General features: G+C 48.2%; 1 protein-coding gene across 1 annotated transcript in view; it reads right to left on the reverse strand.

Moving 5' to 3' along the window:
• The window catches only part of LOC142313145 (uncharacterized), a 177126-nt gene that overhangs the window by 153593 nt on the left and 3305 nt on the right, over window positions 1-20228 (reverse strand). The window contains exons 2-7 of the mRNA XM_075352133.1: window positions 10157-10301; window positions 9848-10027; window positions 9643-9766; window positions 9446-9559; window positions 5155-6302; window positions 4912-5012 (exon numbers count right to left, since the gene is read on the reverse strand). Of these exons, the coding sequence (XP_075208248.1) occupies window positions 4912-5012; window positions 5155-6302; window positions 9446-9559; window positions 9643-9766; window positions 9848-10027; window positions 10157-10234 (1745 nt within the window). The 5' untranslated portion in view covers window positions 10235-10301. The remainder of the gene's footprint in view (window positions 1-4911; window positions 5013-5154; window positions 6303-9445; window positions 9560-9642; window positions 9767-9847; window positions 10028-10156; window positions 10302-20228) is intronic.

A 20228-nucleotide genomic window follows, 5' to 3' on the forward strand; every position in this document is an offset into this window, starting at 1 on the left:
GGGTTTATGACGTCATTTGGTCTATATAATGTATACATGCTTCTACTGCGGTAGATTTGATGTGGTCTATTTTATGGTCCTGAGGAAGGGGGCAGTGCTCCTGAAACGCGTAGACCTATGATATAATAAAGCCTCATTGATCTGACATCCAGACTTGTGATCCTTGGCGCGGTATAGAAACCCTCTTCTATCAAACTCTCTGTTATTTAATTTATCTAGGGAGAGTGTCCCGCTATCTGGGGTCTCCTGTTGAGATCCTAGGCGGGAATCTTGTTGTGAGAAGTGTGCCTTCAATCTGAGTATCCTATAAAAGCGCCTCATCTCCTGGTCAAGGAGAAAGGTGTTGAATGTGGGAGTGGGGCAGAAGGATAGGCCTTTTTGAAGTACCTGTGTCTCACTAAACGACAAATTATAGGAAGAAATATTATACACTAAATTAGTGGTACCTGTGAGCGAGTGTTCATCCGTTGTGGAGGAAGCCACCTTCCTTTGGCCCCGCCGGGTCGCCCTCTTGGTGCTTGTCGTTGATCTAAAAAATTGGATGAGCGAGGGGTGTATGACTCGCTGTCTGACCCTGAGGAGATCCATCTAGAGCAGGGGTCTCAAACACGTGGCCCCTCAGGCTGCTTCGTGCGGCCCCCAGGCTCGGGCCCCTATTACTATCACGGCCGGTGCAGGGGCCGCAGCCACTGTCTGCACTTTGTTAGATTAATGTTTTGCCTGCGCTGATCTCTGAGTCAAGGGCTCTGCGCTCTTGCGCTGGCAAAACAATCATCTGACAGAAATCACTGACAGTGGCTGCGGCGCCTGCACCGGCCGCGATATTTAACAGGGGCACGGGCCTGGGGGCCGCACTAAGCAGAGATGAGGCAGCCGAGGGAGCGCGGGACAGGTGGGAAGAATGGTATGTGCGTGTGAATGACGGCACATTAACCCCTTAGCGATCTATGACGTACTGGGTATTTCATGGCTCCCTGGTACTTAAGGACCCATCACGTACCCAGTACGTCATGGCGAGATCGCTGCCCCGGTGGCTGCGATAGCTTTGCAATGCAAATATCTTAGATTCGGGGAGGAGGGGACCTCAGGAGGGGTGGTGTGTCCTCCCCGGACCTACGGAGGCTGTGATTGGCTGAGCGGCGTTCGTCAGCCAATCACAGCCACTAATGTTTCAGCCATTGAAAACGGCTGAAATAGTGAAATCCAGCCCTGATCAGTGTAGCTGTAGCACCGATCATTGTCTGGAGCCGGGTGACCTCAGTTTCACCCGCCCCCAGCTCTGATTGGAGAGACCGGCCTTGTTACCGATCTCTCCAATCACTGTGGATCTGGGGCCGGAGACCGCCCCCCTCAGCTTCACTCCGGCGTCTGTGGAAGCTGAGAGTGATCGGTAAGTTATAGCGCCCTTGCCCCCTTTCAGCCACCGCCGCTACCACCACTGCCCCCCCCATCCATTACTACAGGATGGGGACATGACTATAGGATGGGGACAAGGTGGGCACATGTCTATAAAATAGGGACAAGGTGGGCACATTACTAAAGGATGGGGACATTACAAGGATGGGCATAATACTATTGGATGGGGACATTACTATAGGATAGGGACATTACTACAAGGGAACAAGGATGGGAAACATTACTATAGGATAGGGATAAGGCTGGGGACAAGGTTGGCACATTACTATAGGATAGGGACATTACTGTAGGAAGGGCACATTACTATAGAATGGGACAACTATATGATGGGCACAGTACTACAGGATAGGGAGATTGCTACAAGGGGACAAGGCTGGGGACATTACTATAGGATGGGGACAAGGCTGGGGACATGACTATAGGATGGGGACAAGGCTGGGGACATTACTATAGGATGGGGACAAGGATGAGCACATTGCTGTAGGATGGGGACTAGGATGGGGCACAACACTACAAGGGGGCAAGCATGGGCACATTACAAGATGGGGAACATTACTAAAAGATGCTGGCCAAAATTTCTATATAGTGCTAATTGTAACACTAATAGTTACAAGAAAGGGATAAAATGTAAAAAAAAAAAAAAAAAGGCATGACATTTTTTTTACCATCATTTTTTTTTATATATATATATATTTTTTTTTTTATTTATTTAAACAAAGAGCGTGCACATTTATTATAATAAACAAGTGAAAAATGTTCAAAATCAGTGATCCAAAAGTGTGTAAAAAAATATATATGGTACCAATAAAAATGTCACTTTGTCCTGCAAAGAATGCGGCCCCCCAAATTATTTTTTTCCTCTGTGCGGCCCATACACCCAGCCGAGTTTGAGACCCCTGATCTAGAGGAAGATCGCATGTACTCAATAGAGGAGCTGCAGGCTAAATATCCTGCAGAGTTGTTGCGTGGTCATCCTCCGTCCTGTAGAGCGCTCTCACCGTGGTCCCTTTAACGAGGTCTGGATGTATCCAGTTGTCCACAAAGTGGATGACTCCACCTCCTCCGTCGGTGCGGCGCAGGCTTCCAACGGAGTGAGTGCAGACAACACCACAGGGCCGTGCAGCGCCACTTTGGAACGCACGAACCCGGAAGCGACGTTGACAAAGGGCGTCCGATGACGTCACTTCCGCGTGCCCACAGCTGCCGCGTGTGTGAGAAGAGGAGGTGCTGGGAGCTACGGCAGGTACCCGGAGAGTCAGCTTTCACCGCTTTACCAACAAGAGGCGCAGGAGGGGCAGGCAGATCCCAAATCCAGAGGAGACGGGAGCAGCGATGGAGGAGGAAGCGGGCTAGCTTCGCCCTCAGCTGCTCGGTTGGTAAGAAATACTGATGTGACGCTCTCATCACCAGCCACGAAAGAACCGCAGGTAATCTCTTCGTGCCCCCATAGGGCCCGGGAACAACACTGGAGATGGGAGGAGGGGAGGGGTTATTTAACCTCTTTGTGTTTCCTGTCCCTTTTAGGACGCAGAGTTAACCTCCTGTGTGCTGCCGTGGAGGGTGACTAGAGAAAATAACCACTAGGATATGAGACATATAAAATCCTTTAGTTTTTTTATTACAACAATTATCCTTTGTAAAGGGATAATTTTTATAATAATGGGCTCAATTTATGAGGGACCACTCCTGAATCATGAAGTGGTGCATGCCTTTTCATGAATCTGGAGCGTTTGAAGATGGTATGTGCCTCCTTGTGCCATGCTAGAAATATTACTCCCTTCAGGGACTGGAGTGAGATCTCTGGCATAGGGAACACCACAGCTTATCATGAATTTAAGCAGCTGTGCTGTCCCACCCCTGTCCCACCCAAGCTCTGCCAATTTTGGAGTGAAAATGCCAAAAGCCGCCAAAATTTAGCACAACTATAAATTTATCCAAATTTTTGTGACTTTTCAAAGATTTTGTGCCACTTTTTTGGCTTTAAAGATCTGATAAATTGGGACCAGAGTGTCTTAACAACTTCCACATATCTAGGATGCATAGTGCGATTCAATTCTCCCATCACGGCTGGGGATAGAAGCTATACCAGCCATATAATACAATACAAAGGGAAGGGAAAAAGAATGCACCAGGGAAAGGGTGAAGTGGTGACCCTGACAATAAGTTGCAGCTCACCCTCCCTGCCCTCACCAACCCTATACAGGTTCTGAACCTTTCGCCAAGCAGGAATACCTCACCCCTTGCAAACCCTGAAATAGGCCCTAAGTAAGGATGGAGGGTATGAGCTCTTTGTCAACACCCCTAATGCTAAGGGTGACAAAAGGAAACAATACAGGGGAAACACAAATGCTACCAGCTGAGCCCAAGTACATAGCAAAAATCAAACACTTATCTTAGGAGCAGCTACCACAGACGTCTCTGGAACAACAGGAAGAGATGACTGCTGCAGACCACAGCGGGGAACAATTATAAACTGCACCCAAAGCACCCCAGGGTGAGGTTTATAAAGGAAGTCAGAGGCTGACAACTGAGAGGAAAAACTGACAGTTTCCCAGGGTCATAGAGATCGCTGCTGCAGAATCAAAGAACTGTCAGATAACACAATCTCTGGTATTTTCTAACACTCGCTGCCACTTGATTGTCCACCGGCCGTTACAGCTCTGTGACATCCCCTCACTATTTTTGTGCGAAATGTCTACAGCTTTGCCTCAGCTTCAGAGGTTCTGAGCAAAATCATCACATCTACACAATAGAGAAAGATAGGCATTAAGAATATATATTTTACAAGCATTTATTAACAAATCAACACGTTTTGAAATGCAACTATATACCATGTTCCAATCTCCAATCTGGGGATGCTCTTTTTAGTAAATAAAGCAAACCTTTCACAAATGTTCCTAAAGGCTCTCGAAATACCCAACTTACCAGCAAAATAGAGCCCGAATTTCCATTTTGTGGGATCTCAGTATGCAGAGCGGGATCCCAAAAATCTCGGCAGCTGCTCTAAGCACGAGACACTGCTCTCTCAACTAATCCAGCGCGGTCACATACTTTTATAAGATTTTACTGAACTACTTAAGAAGGATGATGCAGCACTGGGGTCGTAGTGCTCACTCTTTCATGGTGAGAGTGATCTCTGAGGGTTGTGGGATCACACAACCTGGAAGTTCCTTTAGGGACTCTTCCAAAGGTTTTGGTACTGGATTATATTTAATAAATTCACTAATCTGTGCTCTCCACTGCTTTAGTAATAAAAAAGGTAGTCACAGATTTTTTATAGGCACTATTTAAGGGGAACATCAAAAACAATGTGCTTGAGATTGGGGGATATTACCCCCTTAACAGTGTCAGAAGCAGATTCCATAACAGTGCTTCATGACTACATGTTTTTGCTTCAATCTTTTTTCCTATTTTCCTCCTTGAAAACCTAGGTGTGTCATATGGTCCGAAAAATACGATAAGTTTAAAAAGAAAGAAAATGGTTCTTTCCCTCACCAATTCTTATTTGTGCAATTGTAGCTGATTTTTGGATAAAACACTTTAAATTCTAGTACATCATGATGGTTTCTCCCTTGTGACTCATCTGACAACAGGACCTGACAAATGATTAAAAAACATTTGGCAAATTACGAATGCAAGAATGACTGCTCCGCTCTGTGCTTTTTCTCATGGTCGACAAGACTTGATTTACCTGTTCAACATTTCAAATATTCACAACATGAAAGAGGTTCCTTCCCTGTGCGGCTTCTTCAGATGTCTAATGAGATCTGATTTCTGAGAATAACATTTTCCACATTCAGAACATAAAAATGGTTTATCCCCTGTGTGAACTTTTCCATGACCAACAAGACTTGATTTCCTAGTAAAACATTTGCCACATTCCAGGCATGAAAATGGCTTCTCCCCTGTGTGAGATCTTTGATGACTAACAAGATATGCTTTCTGAATAAAACATTGCCCACATTCTGGACATGAAAATGGCTTCTCCCCTGTATGAGACCTTTGATGTTTAACAAAAGCTGATTTATGAATAAAACATTTCCCACATTCTGAACACGGATATGGTTTCTCCCCTGTGTGAGATCTTTGATGCACAACAAGTTCTGATTTATGAATAAAACATTTTCCACACTCTGAACATGAAAATGGCTTCTCCCCTGTGTGTTTTTTCTGATGTGAAACAAGATGTGATTTCTGAATAAAACATTTCCCACACTCTGAACATGAAAATGGCTTCTCCCCTGTGTGTTTTTTCTGATGCTCAACAAGATGTGATTTCTGAATAAAACATTTCTCACATTCTGGACATGAAAATGGCTTTTCCCCTGTGTGAGTTCTTTGATGCACAACAAAGTTTGATTTCTGAATAAAACATTTCCCACACTCTGAACATGAAAATGGCTTCTCCCCTGTGTGAATTCTTTGATGCACAACAAATTTTGATTTCTGAATAAAACATTTCCCACATACTGAACATGAAAATGGCTTCTCACCTGTGTGAGATCTTTGATGCCAAACAAGATCTGATTTCCGAATAAAACATTTCTCACACTCTGAACATGAAAATGAATTCTCCCCAGAGTGATTTTTTTGATGGTTAGCAAGGGTTATTTTCCGAGTAAAACATTTTCCACATTCTGGGCATGAAAATGGCTTCTCCTTTGTAGGAGCCGTTTCATGTTCAACATCCCTTCTGTAAGTTTTATTTTGCTTACAATTCTGTGATAAATCGGAATTTTGGACTTGCTTGAAAAGATCAGATGATAGAGCTTTCTGAGGAAGGACTGGAGGTATATCTGGGACAAAAGCATGCTCTTCATATGTATCATCTTTTACAAATTCTGAAGATATTAGAGGTCCATCTGAACTCCCAATACAGTCATCTGCTAAAAGTAAATACAATGTTATTATTTTATAACGATATTATCTTGAATGTACATTTATTTTTTTTAAATGATAACATCAGCAATTAAATTAAGAAAAAATGTATTCTGAATTGTTTGTCTAATTTTGACATCTAAGAGTAAAGGGTGCTTTACACGCTGCGACATCGCTAGCGATAGCTAGCAATGTCGCGCGCGATAGCACCCACCCACGTCGCTGTTTCGTCATGGGGGTGATCGCTGCCGTAGCGAACAATATCGCTACGGCAGCGTCACATGCACATACCTGCTTAGCGACGTCGCTGGAGACACCAAACAATCTCTCCTTTAAGGGGGCGGTGAGTTCGGCGTCACAGCGGCATCACTAAACGGCCGCCCAATAGCAGAGGAGGGGCGGAGATGAGCGGCCGGAATATGCCGCCCACTTCCTTCCTTCCTCATTGCCGGTGGACGCAGGTAAGGAGATGTTCGTCGTTCCTGCGGTGTCACACATAGCGATGTATGATGCCGCAGGAACGACGAACAACCAGCGGCATGCACCACCAACAATTTTATGAAAAGGAGCAACCAGCCAATGGTCAACGATTTCTGAAGTTTTTGCGATCGTTGATCATCGCTCCTTTTATTTACACACAACGATATCGCTAACGGCAACGGATGTGCGTCACGAACACTGACACCGACGATATATCGTTAGCGATATCGTTGTGTGTAAAGTACCCTTTACATCTTCGTTAGTTTGGATCTCCCATTCCTAGCACCAGTTCTCTGGAATGTGCTACAGTAAATAATCTGATTGATTTTCACAATGTGACTGCAGGATAATGAGGGATAGGGGGCTACTATACTGTTCCTCACGCTAGGGGACCCTAAGCTATTTCTAACCTCTGGATTACCCCTGAAGATGGAGATGCCAGAGTCATTTGCCTTACTATTCTCCTGACCAGATCTAATCTGTTATTCACCCGGGGAAGGGACAGGAATATAATGAAAACACAGATTAAGACAGGCGGAAAACACAGATTAAGACAGACGGGAACCATTGAAAACTCACAGAAATAAACAGTGTGAGACTAAGGAAAAAATTAAGAGCAGGAACAAAAATACAACAAGGGTTAACATCACAACAGCTCACAGCAGTAATGCACAACAACCACCTGAAAGTCTGGATCACAACACCTCACCAGACTAGTATAGGTAAACTATAGCAGGCATTAATGAAATAGTCCAGCCAGCATATACAGAAGGGGAGCGAATTATACTTTCTCCTCTACAGCATTTGATCAAAGACATTGTCAAAAAGGTCCTTAACCCCTTAACGACCCATGACGTACTGGGTACGTCATGGATCGTGTGCTGGTAAGCCCCGCCCCCTGCCGCCGGCAGGCGGCCGCGATCCGCGCACATATCAGCTGTTATCAACAGCTGACATGTGTGCCTGCTAGCCGCGGGTGGAATCGCTTCCACCCGCGGCCATTAACCCCTTACATTTCACTGCCAAAATCTGGCAGCGATATGTATATGGGCGCCGCCATGACAGTCACTTACCCCGCCCCTGCCGGAAGTCACGTGACATGATCACGTGACTTTCGGTGGTTGCCATGGTAGCACAGGGTCATGTGATGACGCATGTCGCTAACATGACTCACTTCCTCTCAATGCCGGAAAACAGCCGGCATTGAAAGTAAAGCAGCAAATCTGCAGTTCTCAGCTCTGTAGCTGAGATCTGCACATAGGGCAGAGCGATCGGATTGCTGATCGCTATAGCCCCCTAGGGGGCCTAGTAAAAAAAAAAGTAAAAAAAAAATAAAAGTTCAAATCACCCCCCTTTCACCCCATTGAAAATTAAAGGGTTAAAAAAATACAAAATACACACATATTTGGTATCGCCACGTTCAGAAATGCCCGATCTATCAAAATATAAAATCATTGAATCTGATCAGTAAACGGCGTAGTGGCAAAAAAATTCCAAACGCCAAAATTACGTTTTTTGGTCGCCGCAAATTTTGCGCAAAATGCAATAACAGGCGATCAAAACGTAGCATCTGCGCAAAAATGGTACCGTTAAAAACGTCAGGTCGAGACGCAAAAAATAAGCCATCACTGAGCCTCAGATCCTGAAAAATGAGAACGCTACGGGTTTTGGAAAATGGCGCAAAACGTGCGCCACGTTTTTTGGACAAGCTTGTGAATTTTAACCCCTTAGATACAAGTAAACCTATACATGTTTGGTGTCTACAAACTCGCACTGACCTGAGGCATCACATAGATAACTCAGTTTTACCATATAGTGAACACAGTGAATAAAATATCCCAAAAACTATTGTACGATCACACTTTTTTTTGCAATTTTTCCGCACTTGGAATTTTTTTGCCATTTTCCAGTACACTATATGGTAAAACTTATGGTTTCATTTAAAAGTACAACTCGTCCCGCAAAAGACAAGATCTCATATGGCAAGATTGTTGGAAAAATAAAAAAGTTACGCCTCTCGGAAGAAGGGGAGCAAAAAACAAAAACGCAAAAACGGAAAGTGCCCGGGGGCTGAAGGGGTTAATCAGTCCGATAATAGGCATATAAACACTGGGGCCGCTAGGAGAATGGAGGCCCTGTGAAATTGCTCAGTTTGCACTTTCTTGCCCCTAATGCCAGTCCTGCATGCCCGCCTGTCTTCTGGTCAGTTCATTTAGACTACTGTAATTAATAGACCTTTGGTTACATCATGTCACATGTCTTTGCAGTCATCAAAGGTCCTTAAACAATCGACCTTAGGATACAACTGATGGGGTCCCTAGGAGAGTGGGGTTCCTGAGAAATTACACAGTTTGACTCTTCCCAACGCTGGCCCTGACTGTAACTAGGGCTTATTTTTGGAGGAGGGCTTATACTTCAAGCCTTCTCCAACAATCCGATAAAATTATGCTAGGTCTTATTTTCGGTGTAGGTCGTCTTTTCGAGTAAACAGGGTATTCATGAACCCTCTGCAGGTCTTTGAGTTGCCTTCATAATAACATAGAGAAGGCACTAGAAACAAACAGCAGAAGAAGCAGAAGGAAAGAAAATACAGATAAAAAAAACAGAGCAGAAAGTCTAAAAATGTAAACACAAAATTAGTGCAGAAAGTACATGAATAGATATCTCTTACTGGATAGAACTGGAAGAAACACATCCTGAGGAACATCGGGGTCTTCTTGTTTACAGTCCTGTGGGAGAAGAGGACGGGGACATCTCTCTGGTGTTGTCCTCTTACTGGATAGACCTGGAGGAGACACATACAGGGACTGAATTCATTCCTTACATACAGATAATTATAGGCCGTGTGTATTTAGTCCTGTCTATTACCTGGTGATGTGAGGGGCTGGGGATCCTCCATCATGACGTCCTTGTACAGATCTTTGTGTCCTTCTAAATACTCCCACTCCTCCATGGAGAAATAGACGGTGACGTCCTGACACCTTATAGGAACCTGACACATACAATGATACCGTCACCCCCGATCCCTTCATAGCGTTACTGTATAATGTCCCAGCATTCCCAGCAGTGTCACCTCTCCAGTCAGCAGCTCAATCATCTTGTAGGTGAGTTCTAGGATCTTCTGGTCCTTGATGTCCTCATGTATCGGGGGGTGAGGTGGAGGCCCCATGATTGGGCTCAGGGGTCTTCCCCATCCCTCAGACACAGGGGCATGACAGCGCTCACTAGAGGTCTTCTTCACTACTGTGTAATCCTGGTTATGGAGAGACACAGTAATAAATCTCACTCCAGACATTTCCAGAGTCCTCACCTCTCCAGTTCTGTCCATCTGTTATTCCCATAGATAAGAATGATGTAATGTGACGTCATCAGAATCTCTCACCTCTCCAGTAAGCCGGAAGAGGATCTCTAGGGTGAGGTGTAATATCCTCTCCGCCATCTTCTCGCTGTCTGTGTCCATCCTTGATGGGTCAATCAGAACAATTATATAGAAGATCTCCACTGAGAGGATCCGATATTGTATGGCTCTGAATGAGAAGATAAGCCGGTGTAAGCACATATAAAATACAATTACTACAGTTGTGATATCGGTATGAAGCAATAATGCGAGCACTTCACACATCTAGGAGGTCACAGAGAGGATTCCTATGTGTGATGAGCTTCTGTCATGAGACTAAGGGGTACTTCTCACATAGCGAGATCGCCAGCGAGATCGCTGCTGAGTCACTGTTTTTGTGACACAGCAGTGACCTCATTAGCGATCTCGCTGTGTGTGACACTGAGCAGTGATCTGGCCCCTGCAGTGAGATCGCTGCTCGTTACACACAGTGCTGGTTCATTTTTTGGTCTTTGCTCTTTAGCTGTGAGGCACACATCGCTGTGTGTGACAGCGAAAGAGCAAAGATCTGAATGTGCAGGGAGCAGGGAGCCGGCGTCTGGAAGCTGCGGTAAGCTGTAACCAAGGTAACCAAGCCCTTTCCTTGCTTACCCCGATTTTTACCTTAGTTACTAGCGTCCGCCGCTCTCACGCTGCCAATACCGGCTCCCTGAACATGTAGCCGGAGTACACATCGGGTAATTAACCCGATGTGTACTCTGGCTAGGAGTGCAAAGAGCCAGTGCTAAGTGGTGTGCGCTGGTAACAAAGGTAAATATCGGGTAACAAGCGCTTGGTTACCCGATGTTTACCGTGGTTACCAGTGTCCGCAGCTTCCAGACGCCGGCTGCCTGCAAGCGCAGCATCGCTTCCACGTCGCTGCTGGCTGGGGGCTGGTCACTGGTCGCTGGTGAGAGCTGCCTGATTGACAGCTCACCAGCGACCATGTATCGACACAGCAGCGATCCTGACCAGGTCAGATCGCTGGTGGGATCGCTGCTGCGTCACTAAAGTGTGACGGCACCCTAAAGTAACATAATTTTGGGGCTATTGAGATAAGGGATAGGGGGGCAATTTACTTATATTTCTCACTAGCTATAGTACCCGGAATTATTATATTATATTATAGCACCTGGAACTCTCCCTGGATGGGATATATATATATATATACATATACACACACACACACAGTGTAACAGTGTATATATATATATATATATATATATATATATATATATATATATATATATATATATATATATATATATATATATATATATATATACACACACACACTGTTATACTGTGTGTGTGTGTGTGTGTGTGTGTGTGTGTGTGTGTGTGTGTGTGTATGTATGTATGTATGTATGTATGTATGTATGTATATATATATATATATATATATATATATATATATATATATATATATAGTGAGACTGTGACCGGGGTTATCTATGACGGCCGGTATGTCTCGCCCCGGTTGTGCTCACTCCATGATAGAAAGTAAATCCACTCCAGGGTTAATGCTGTTTCCCTACAGGCTGAAGGAAGGGTTAAATGGAAACAGGAACAAGGGCAGGTGTGCCGGGTGTGAGGGAGTGAACAGAACTCCCTGAGTTCTCTGCTGGAGAGGCACATGTATATTGTTGTGGACTTTTGTTTGGACATTAAACCGTGTGCTGTGAACCTTAATGCCTGGATCCCGTGTCTTCTGCTGCTCAGCCAACCGCGCTACCTCACTATATATATATATATATATATATATATATATATATATATATATATTATAGATATATATTTATATATATATTATAGATATATATTTATATTACACACAGGCACACACACACACACACACACACACACACACACACACACACTGTGGAAAATACCTTGAAAATCAAAATTACTTACTGGTAATATTTTTTACCAGAGCCCATGACAGCACCACCAGAGACAGAGGTCCACCCATCTTAGGCATGAAACCCAGTGAAATAAAAGGGCGTTACCTCTCCACCGCAGCAGTTAGGTTACAGAGCAAGAAATAAATACTAGGAAACAATATTAATATAAACCTCCACCAACATATAACAAACTAAGATGTAGCACCTCGACCCTACACAACCAAAACTAAGCAGAGGGTGAAGCAATGGTGCTGTCATGGGCGCTGGAAACAAAACATTACCGGTAAGTAATTTTCATTTTTCTCTTCCACCATGACAGCACCACTAGAGAGATTTTGATAGATTCAAGCACCTTACAGAGGGAATCACCACTTGTATAACCTTTCTACCAAACATTAAATCCACCATGGAATAAAAATCCAATCTATAGTGATTAAAAAAGATGCAAGGGGAAGACCAAGTTGCAGCCTTACAAAATTGGTCAATAGGTACCTCCGTCTTTTCGGCCCAAGAAGTCAACACCGCTCTGGTGGTGTGAGCGGTCATGCCTTTGGAACCGGAATGTTCTGGGCTACACTAATTACTTTCTTGACCCATCTTGCTAAAGTACCTTTAGAGGCGGCCAGGCCTTTCCTAGCCCTCTAAAAACAAACAATGCTCGACTTCTCCTCCACCCTTTAGTAGTCTCTAAAGGGGGCATTACACGCTAGCGATATCGGTACCGATATCGCTAGTGTGACGCCCTGGACCCCCAGGGGGTCACAGTATAGTAACATCACATACACATCACCCTCCCCTGGGTAGGTGACAGCAGTCAATTAAATCCTTGTTGCCACCCTCCAGGCTTGATGTCCACACCAGGTGGGGAGGAGCCAGGCGGTTGACCCTGCCCACCGAGGAGTTCACAGGTCTGGAGGCGGGAAAAAGTTGAGTTGAGTTTGGAAGGAGAGTAGAGTGGAGGAGTGGAGTGGAGTAGTCCGTGAAAGGAGAGGAGGAAAAAACTGTGAGTGTCTGGGTCGGAGCCCAGGCACGTTCAGCAAGGTCGGCAGACGGTGGTGGCCGTCTGCAGGAGTTGGCGTAGGTCAGCAGAACCGTAGGACCGGGGTCAGGCGGTGGCCCGCCGGTACCGAACCGGGGAGCAGATTGAAGCCAAGCACCAAGGCAGGGTACTCAGACCCCGACTAGGCTAAGCGCCACCGCCAAGGGCCAGAGATCCAAGGGCCAGCGCCTGTGGGCAACCGGGCTCTCCCGACACGTACACGCCGGGGAGCGGACTACCCGTGGGAAGCCATAGGAGTCACATACATTCACACAGGTGCAGGGAAAGACAGCCACCATCAACCTGGCCGGGGAGAGTGAGAACACCGCAGCCGTTTGGTTTACCAGAGACTCTGTCCTTCTGTATCTGAGTGAGTACCACAGTGCCATCCGGCACCGCACCGCAACGTGTCACCAGCTCCCACGCTGCCTCCCCGCCTCGGCACCTGCACCTGCACCCATACCTCCCCTCCTCAACTCCCTACCGGGCCCCGGGACCAACAGCCCCTACCCACGAAGGGGTCAACACCTCAGCTGCTCTCCGCCATCGCTCCTGGGATCCCCCATCACCAGCAGCGGTGGTGCCTACCATCACCACGACCCGTGGGCGGCGTCACGACCGACATTCCCCAAATACCCACCAAAAACCTCCCCCTTTTCACTCGTGGGCGAGGAGCACAGTTCGAACCCTGGGTCTGGCCCCGTGCTCGAGCCACCGAGGAGCTGAAGCACCGGACCCAAGCGCCAGTGACCACCGAACGAGCGGCCTTCCCACCCCTCCGCCCGCGACAAGTTGGCGTCACGAACAGGATCCTACCAGTCTACTTACCAGTAGAAAGTGCGCCCTGCCGGCGGTGTCCGGACGAAAAATTTGAAAGTCCGCCATCTTGGGCGCGAAAGTTCGCGCTCGATTCGTCTTCCCCGAGCAGGGAAGGCGCGAAAGTGAAGCCCTGCCCCCAGAGAAAGGAGGTGCTGGAAAGAACCAAGGGGGGGGCGGGTGAAGGGGTGCCTGATGTAACCGAGGGGAAAAAGGGCAGGGACGCCAGGACTCTGCCATTCATCTGGTTCCTGGATAAGCACGCTCCAACATGTCCGCCCCGCCTGAAAGTCCCGAGCCTGGAACAGAGGCGTGGTTGAAGACCCAGATGATGCTACTGTGCAGCCGCAACCGGGCCCAAGTGCGACTCCTGCTAGACCAATGGACCGCTGAAGTGGAGGAGCTAGCCGCGGGCGCATGGAGTGGAGATCATTTTAAAGGAACTGGTAGGTGACCTACGCCTCTATGTCCCCGATTGACCGGCCGCTGCGGCTGAAGGACTCGGTCTACCCCCGGCCCCTCAATGGCCTCTCCCATCGCCCGTGTCGGCTGCCCCTGCCACCCCGCTCAGCCCGCTACCCTCAGCGTTAGTAGCGGAGTCCGATTAATATTTAGGGAAGGGTGCAGGACTGCTCTCTGACAAGACTTTAAAAACCTCCTGACCAAACTATGCCCTGCTAAATCATAGTTGAATAGGGCTCTCAAGGTTACTTTCCCACCCTAAAGGACCACCCGTCAGCACAGTTTTGGATAGCTCATACAGTCCTCAAGTTGGGAAATCTTTATGTGTCAGGAACTGCTGTCTTTAAATCTTTTGGGCAGATACAAACTGATTATAACGTTCCACGCTCACAATTCTTTAGGTATCTGCAGCTCCGTACAGCGATTCAATCTCACCTGCGGAGGACAGGGTCAGGGCCATTGATATCGTCGTTCCCAATGATAGGCATACTGAAGTCACAGGGGCCCCGGGGTATGATTTCAGCTATCTATACACACTTGTTATCGGTTGGAGTGGAATCGGTGCCGTTGCCGGTACAGGATAAAATGGAGGCTCCTAATTCCCTCTCTACAGGGAGAGGAGTGGGATGAGGTACTGGAGTCTCCAACTATGGTATCTCCGTCCATCAACAATAGATTGATACAATGTTAGTTTACACATCAGGAATACTTAACTCCCACTCGCTTATTTACTATGGGCCAGCGCCGATCGTCGGAATGCCCACGATGCCATGGACCAGACGCAAACTTTCTGCATATGGTGTGGAATTGCCCGATCATATACACGTATTGGCAGGAAGTGACTTCCCAGTTGTCCTCAATGGTGTTGATGCCTGTTCCATGCAACCCTCTGTTGTGCCTATTTGAAGTAATGGAGGACGGGATGGGAGATCACTACATAAGAATACTTCTTAGAGAGACATTGTTCCTGGCCAGGAAATTAATTACCTTGAGGTGGATGGGGGATTCAAATCCAACTGTGTGAGCCTGGATTAAGCTGGTTAACTCGATAATTCCATATGAGCGGGTGGTATACTTTAATAGAGGACATCCGGAAAAATTCAGGAAAATTTGGGATATGTGGAACTCCTCCCCCGGCACGCTCGAAGAAGCCTCAGGTTGATTACTGTTACAATAATAGATTCATACTCAGTATTGGATAACGAAGCGCATTCCAGTGGCATAGCTAGGCGGTATAGAATAGGAATAGTTATTGTTACTAATTTTCGTTTTCTTTAGGTTTAGAGACTACAGATTACATTGATTAAAATTGACTACATGCTATATATCTATATATATATATATATATATATATATATATATATATATATATATATATATATATATATATATATATATATATATAGTGAGGTAGCGTAGTCGGCTGCGCAGCAGAAGACACGGGATCCAGGCATTAAGGTTCACAGCACACGGTTTTAATGTCCAAAACAAAAGTCCACAACAAGATACATGTGCCTCTCCAGCAGAGAGCTCAGGGAGTTCTGATCACTCCCTCACACCCGGCACACCTGCCCTTGTTCCTGTTTCCATTTAACCCTTCCTTCAGCCTGTAAGGAAACAGCATTAACCCTAGAGTGGATTTACTTTCTATCATGGAGTGAGCACAACCGGGGCGAGACATACCGGCCGTCATAGATAACCCCGGTCACAGTCTCACATACCCCCCCCCCTCAGTTCAAGCGAGCGGGGTTGAACTCCTGCCATCAAACACGGGCCGCGGGACAAGGCATCGGCGTTGCCCTGTAACCTACCGGCCCGGTGTTCAACCGTAAACCGGAAGTTCTGCAGAGAAAGGAACCACCGGGTAACCCGTGCATTCCGTTCCTTGGCAGACCTCATCCAGACCAGGGGAGAGTGATCCGTCACCAAGCGAAACTGCCGTCCCAGCAGGTAATAGCGTAGGGACTCCAAGGCCCACTTGATCGCCAGGCACTCCTTCTCCACTACGCTATAATTCCGCTCGGGAGGGGTGAGCTTCCTGCTTAAGAAGGTGACGGGGTGTTCCTCCCCCTGAACCACCTGAGACAGCACTGCCCCCAGGCCGACCTCTGAGGCGTCAGTCTGTACTATGAACTCCTTCAGGAAATCAGGGTGTACAAGAACGGGCTGTCCGCACAGGACCTCCTTCAGGGCCCGGAAGGAGTCCTCGGCCTGCGGAGTCCAGCGCACCATGACGGACTTCTTGCCTTTGAGAAGGTCCGTCAAGGGGGCTGATAGTCCCGCAAAATCCTTTACAAACCTCCTGTAGTACCCCACGATACCCAGGAAGGCCCTAACCTGCTTCGTGGCCAGGGGTCTAGGCCACTTCTGGATCGCCTCAACCTTGTTAATTTGGGGCTTAATCACTCCTTGGCCTATCATGTAGCCCAAGTAGCGGGCTTCCGTGAGTTCCAACGCACACTTCTTGGGATTGGCTGTCAAGCCGGCTGTTCGAAGCGCGTCCACCACCGCTTGTACCTGTTCCAAGTGGGTCTGCCAATCGGAGCTGTAAATAATGATGTCATCAAGGTACGCTGATGCATACGCCTGGTGGGGTTCCAGCACTAAGTCCATCAACCTCTGGAACGTGGCCGGAGCGCCATGTAACCCAAAAGGCAAGACAACATAGTGGAAGAGACCCTCCGGCGTAACAAAAGCGGTTTTCTCCTTGGCGGACTCCGTCAGTGGCACCTGCCAGTACCCCTTGGTCAGGTCGAGCGTGGTAAAATATCGCGCCTGTCCCAGTCTATCAATCAGCTCATCCACCCGGGGCATGGGGTAGAGATCGAACTTGGATATTTCGTTCAATCTCCTAAAGTCATTGCAGAACCTTAAGGAGCCATCGGGTTTTGGTATTAGGACAATCGGACTAGCCCATTCACTTCGGGATTTTTCGATGACCCCCAGGCGTAACATTGTCTTTACTTCCTCCGATATGGCTTGTCGTCGAGCCTCCGGTACCCGGTATGACTTCAGGCGTACCTTCAGGTGGGGCTCGGTGACAATATCATGTCGTATCAGACTGGTCCTACCGGGCAGCTTGGAGAAGACATCGGGGTTCTGCTGAACCAACCGTCTGGCCTCTCGCCTCTGGAGTCTTGGTGAGGGCTTCTCCAATCCTTACTTCCGGTTCGTCCTCTCCGGAGGTCGCTGGAGCCGGATGTGTACGACCCGAAGAGGAGGGAGGTGGGGAAAAAACAGCCATCAGGCTTTCCCGTTCCTGCCAAGGTTTTAATAAGTGGACATGGTATATTTGTTCAGGTTTCCGCCTACCGGGCTGCAATACTTTATAGTTAACCACCCCGACTCTTTCCTTTATCTCGTAGGGGCCTTGCCACTGAGCCAGGAATTTACTCTCCGCCGTGGGGATTAATACCAACACCCGATCCCCGGGTTTAAAGGTCCGCACGGTGGCTTGTCTATTGTAGCGGCCGCTTTGCGCGGCCTGAGCCTCCTGTAAATGCTCCTTCACAATTGGCATGACCGCGCTTATGCGGTTCTGCATTCCTAAAATGTGTTCAATCACACTTTTGTGGGGGGTGGGCTCTTGCTCCCATGTTTCCTTTGCCAGGTCCAACAATCCCCGGGGATGTCGCCCGTATAACAATTCAAAAGGCGAAAACCCCGTGGATGCCTGTGGCACCTCTCGTATGGCAAACATCAAATAGGGAAGCATCATATCCCAGTCTTTCCCGTCTTTTGAAATCACCCTTTTGAGCATGGTTTTCAGGGTTTTATTGAAACGCTCGACTAAACCGTCCGTTTGAGGATGATACACAGACGTACGCAACTGCTTGATCTGGAGTAGCCGGCATAGCTCTTTGGTCACTTTAGACATCAACGGGGTCCCCTGATCCGTAAGGATCTCCTTGGGCAACCCCACCCGGCAGAACACAGCAAACAACTCCCGAGCTATAAGCTTTGCTGCAGTATGTCTCAGAGGTATCGCCTCGGGATACCGGGTGGCATAGTCAACGATCACTAGGATGTGTTGGTGCCCTCGAGCGGACTTTTGCGAGGGGCCCCACCAGATCCATCCCTAACCGTTCAAAAGGGACTTCTATAATGGGTAACGGTACCAACAGACTGCGAAAATGGGTCAGGGGTGCGGTAAGCTGACACTCGGGACAGGTTTCGCTGAACCGTTTTACCTCCCCAAAGACCCCGGGCCAATATAACCTTTGCAATATTCGCTCCTGCGTTTTCTTGACCCCTAGGTGGCCACTCATCAGGTGTTTATGAGCCAAGTCGAGGACCCGCCGGCGATGCGGCTGGGGCACCACCAACTGTTCTACCCCCACGCCCCGTATTTCATCTACCCGGTAGAGTAAATCCTGCTTAAGAGCGAAATGGGGGTACCTTACCTGGGCACCGGGCAGCTGTGCCACCCCGTCAACTACTGTCACCTGACTCCGGGCATGTATTAACGTAGGATCCTGGAGTTGGGCTGTCCCAAACGTATCCGTGGACGCCTCCAACTCCGGGATGGGCTCGACCATCTCAGCCTCTCCTGCCAATACCTCTAGGGGTGACCTATCGGGTTCACATTCTGTCCCTATCATGGTGACCCCTACGGCAGGCGTCCCAGATTCAGGATTGTAGGGCTCAGGTCCCGGACTGTCCAATATCTGAGGGGACTTAGGGGGTCCCCTCCATAAAGTCCAAAAATAGGGCAGATCCCTTCCTAGGATCACGTCATAAGGAAGAGTGTTAAGAAGTCCCACCTCATGTTGTACCTGACCGCAAGGTGCTGTGATGGTGACAATCCCCGTGGGATAGTCTCGGCGGTCCCCATGTATGCAAACCACCCCCACGGTACGTCCTGTGGCCTTTACTTTAGCCTTCAAGGTGGATCGCACAAGGGTCACTAAGCTTCCGGAATCCAACAATCCTGTAACCGGACATCCATTCACCTGTATTTGGCACAAGTGGGGCTCCGTCTCTGGGGAGACCAGGTCAGCGGTACACACCACCTGAGCATACATTGAACCCCGCCGGGTAACCCCGCAATCCATTGGCTCCGTGGTGAGCGGACACTGGGCTTCCATATGTCCCACCCGCTGGCACCGCCAACATCTAATGGGGACGGAAACCCCCTTGACGGGTTGTCGTTTAGGGTACAGACCCTTCCGGACCTCAGGAATGGCGGCCGTGGCCTCAGACGGGACGGTAGGGGACTCCTGCACCGTTGTCAGCGGTGGGTCCTTGGCCCTAGGCTTGGAGGGGCCGGACCGACGGGCGGTACGCAAAGTCTCAGTGTCCCGTATCAAGTCCTGCGTAGCCACATGCCGCTCTACCAGGGACACTAATTGGTCCAGGGTACTCGGGTCACCCTGTCCTACCCACCGTTGAACGGTGACGGGTAAAGTGCGCACAAAACGATCCACTACTACCCTTTCCACCATTTGCGCCGGGCTCAGAGTGTCAGGCTGCAACCATTTTTTTACAAGATGCAACAAGTCATAGGCCTGGGAGCGTACGGGTTTGGCTTCCTCATAGAACCACCGATTTACCCGCTGAGCCCGCACATAGGTATTCACCCCCAACCGAGCCAGTATTTCGGCTTTCAGGGTCACATAGTCAATGGCGTCCTCGGTACAGAGGTCCAGGTACGCTTTTTGGGGTTCCCCCGTCAGATAGGGCGACAATACCTCAGCCCACTGGGGGGTCAGCAGCTTTTCCCGCTCGGCCACCCGCTCAAACACCGCCAGGAACGCTTCCACATCATCCCCCGGGGTCATCTTTTGCAACGCTTGTCTCACCGCTTTCCGGACGCTGCCGTCGTCACCCGGTCCCGGGGTTGTTGCTGCCGGTCCGG

The sequence above is a fragment of the Anomaloglossus baeobatrachus genome, chromosome 5, assembly GCF_048569485.1.
Source record: "Anomaloglossus baeobatrachus isolate aAnoBae1 chromosome 5, aAnoBae1.hap1, whole genome shotgun sequence".
Classification (NCBI taxonomy): Eukaryota; Metazoa; Chordata; class Amphibia; order Anura; family Aromobatidae; genus Anomaloglossus; species Anomaloglossus baeobatrachus.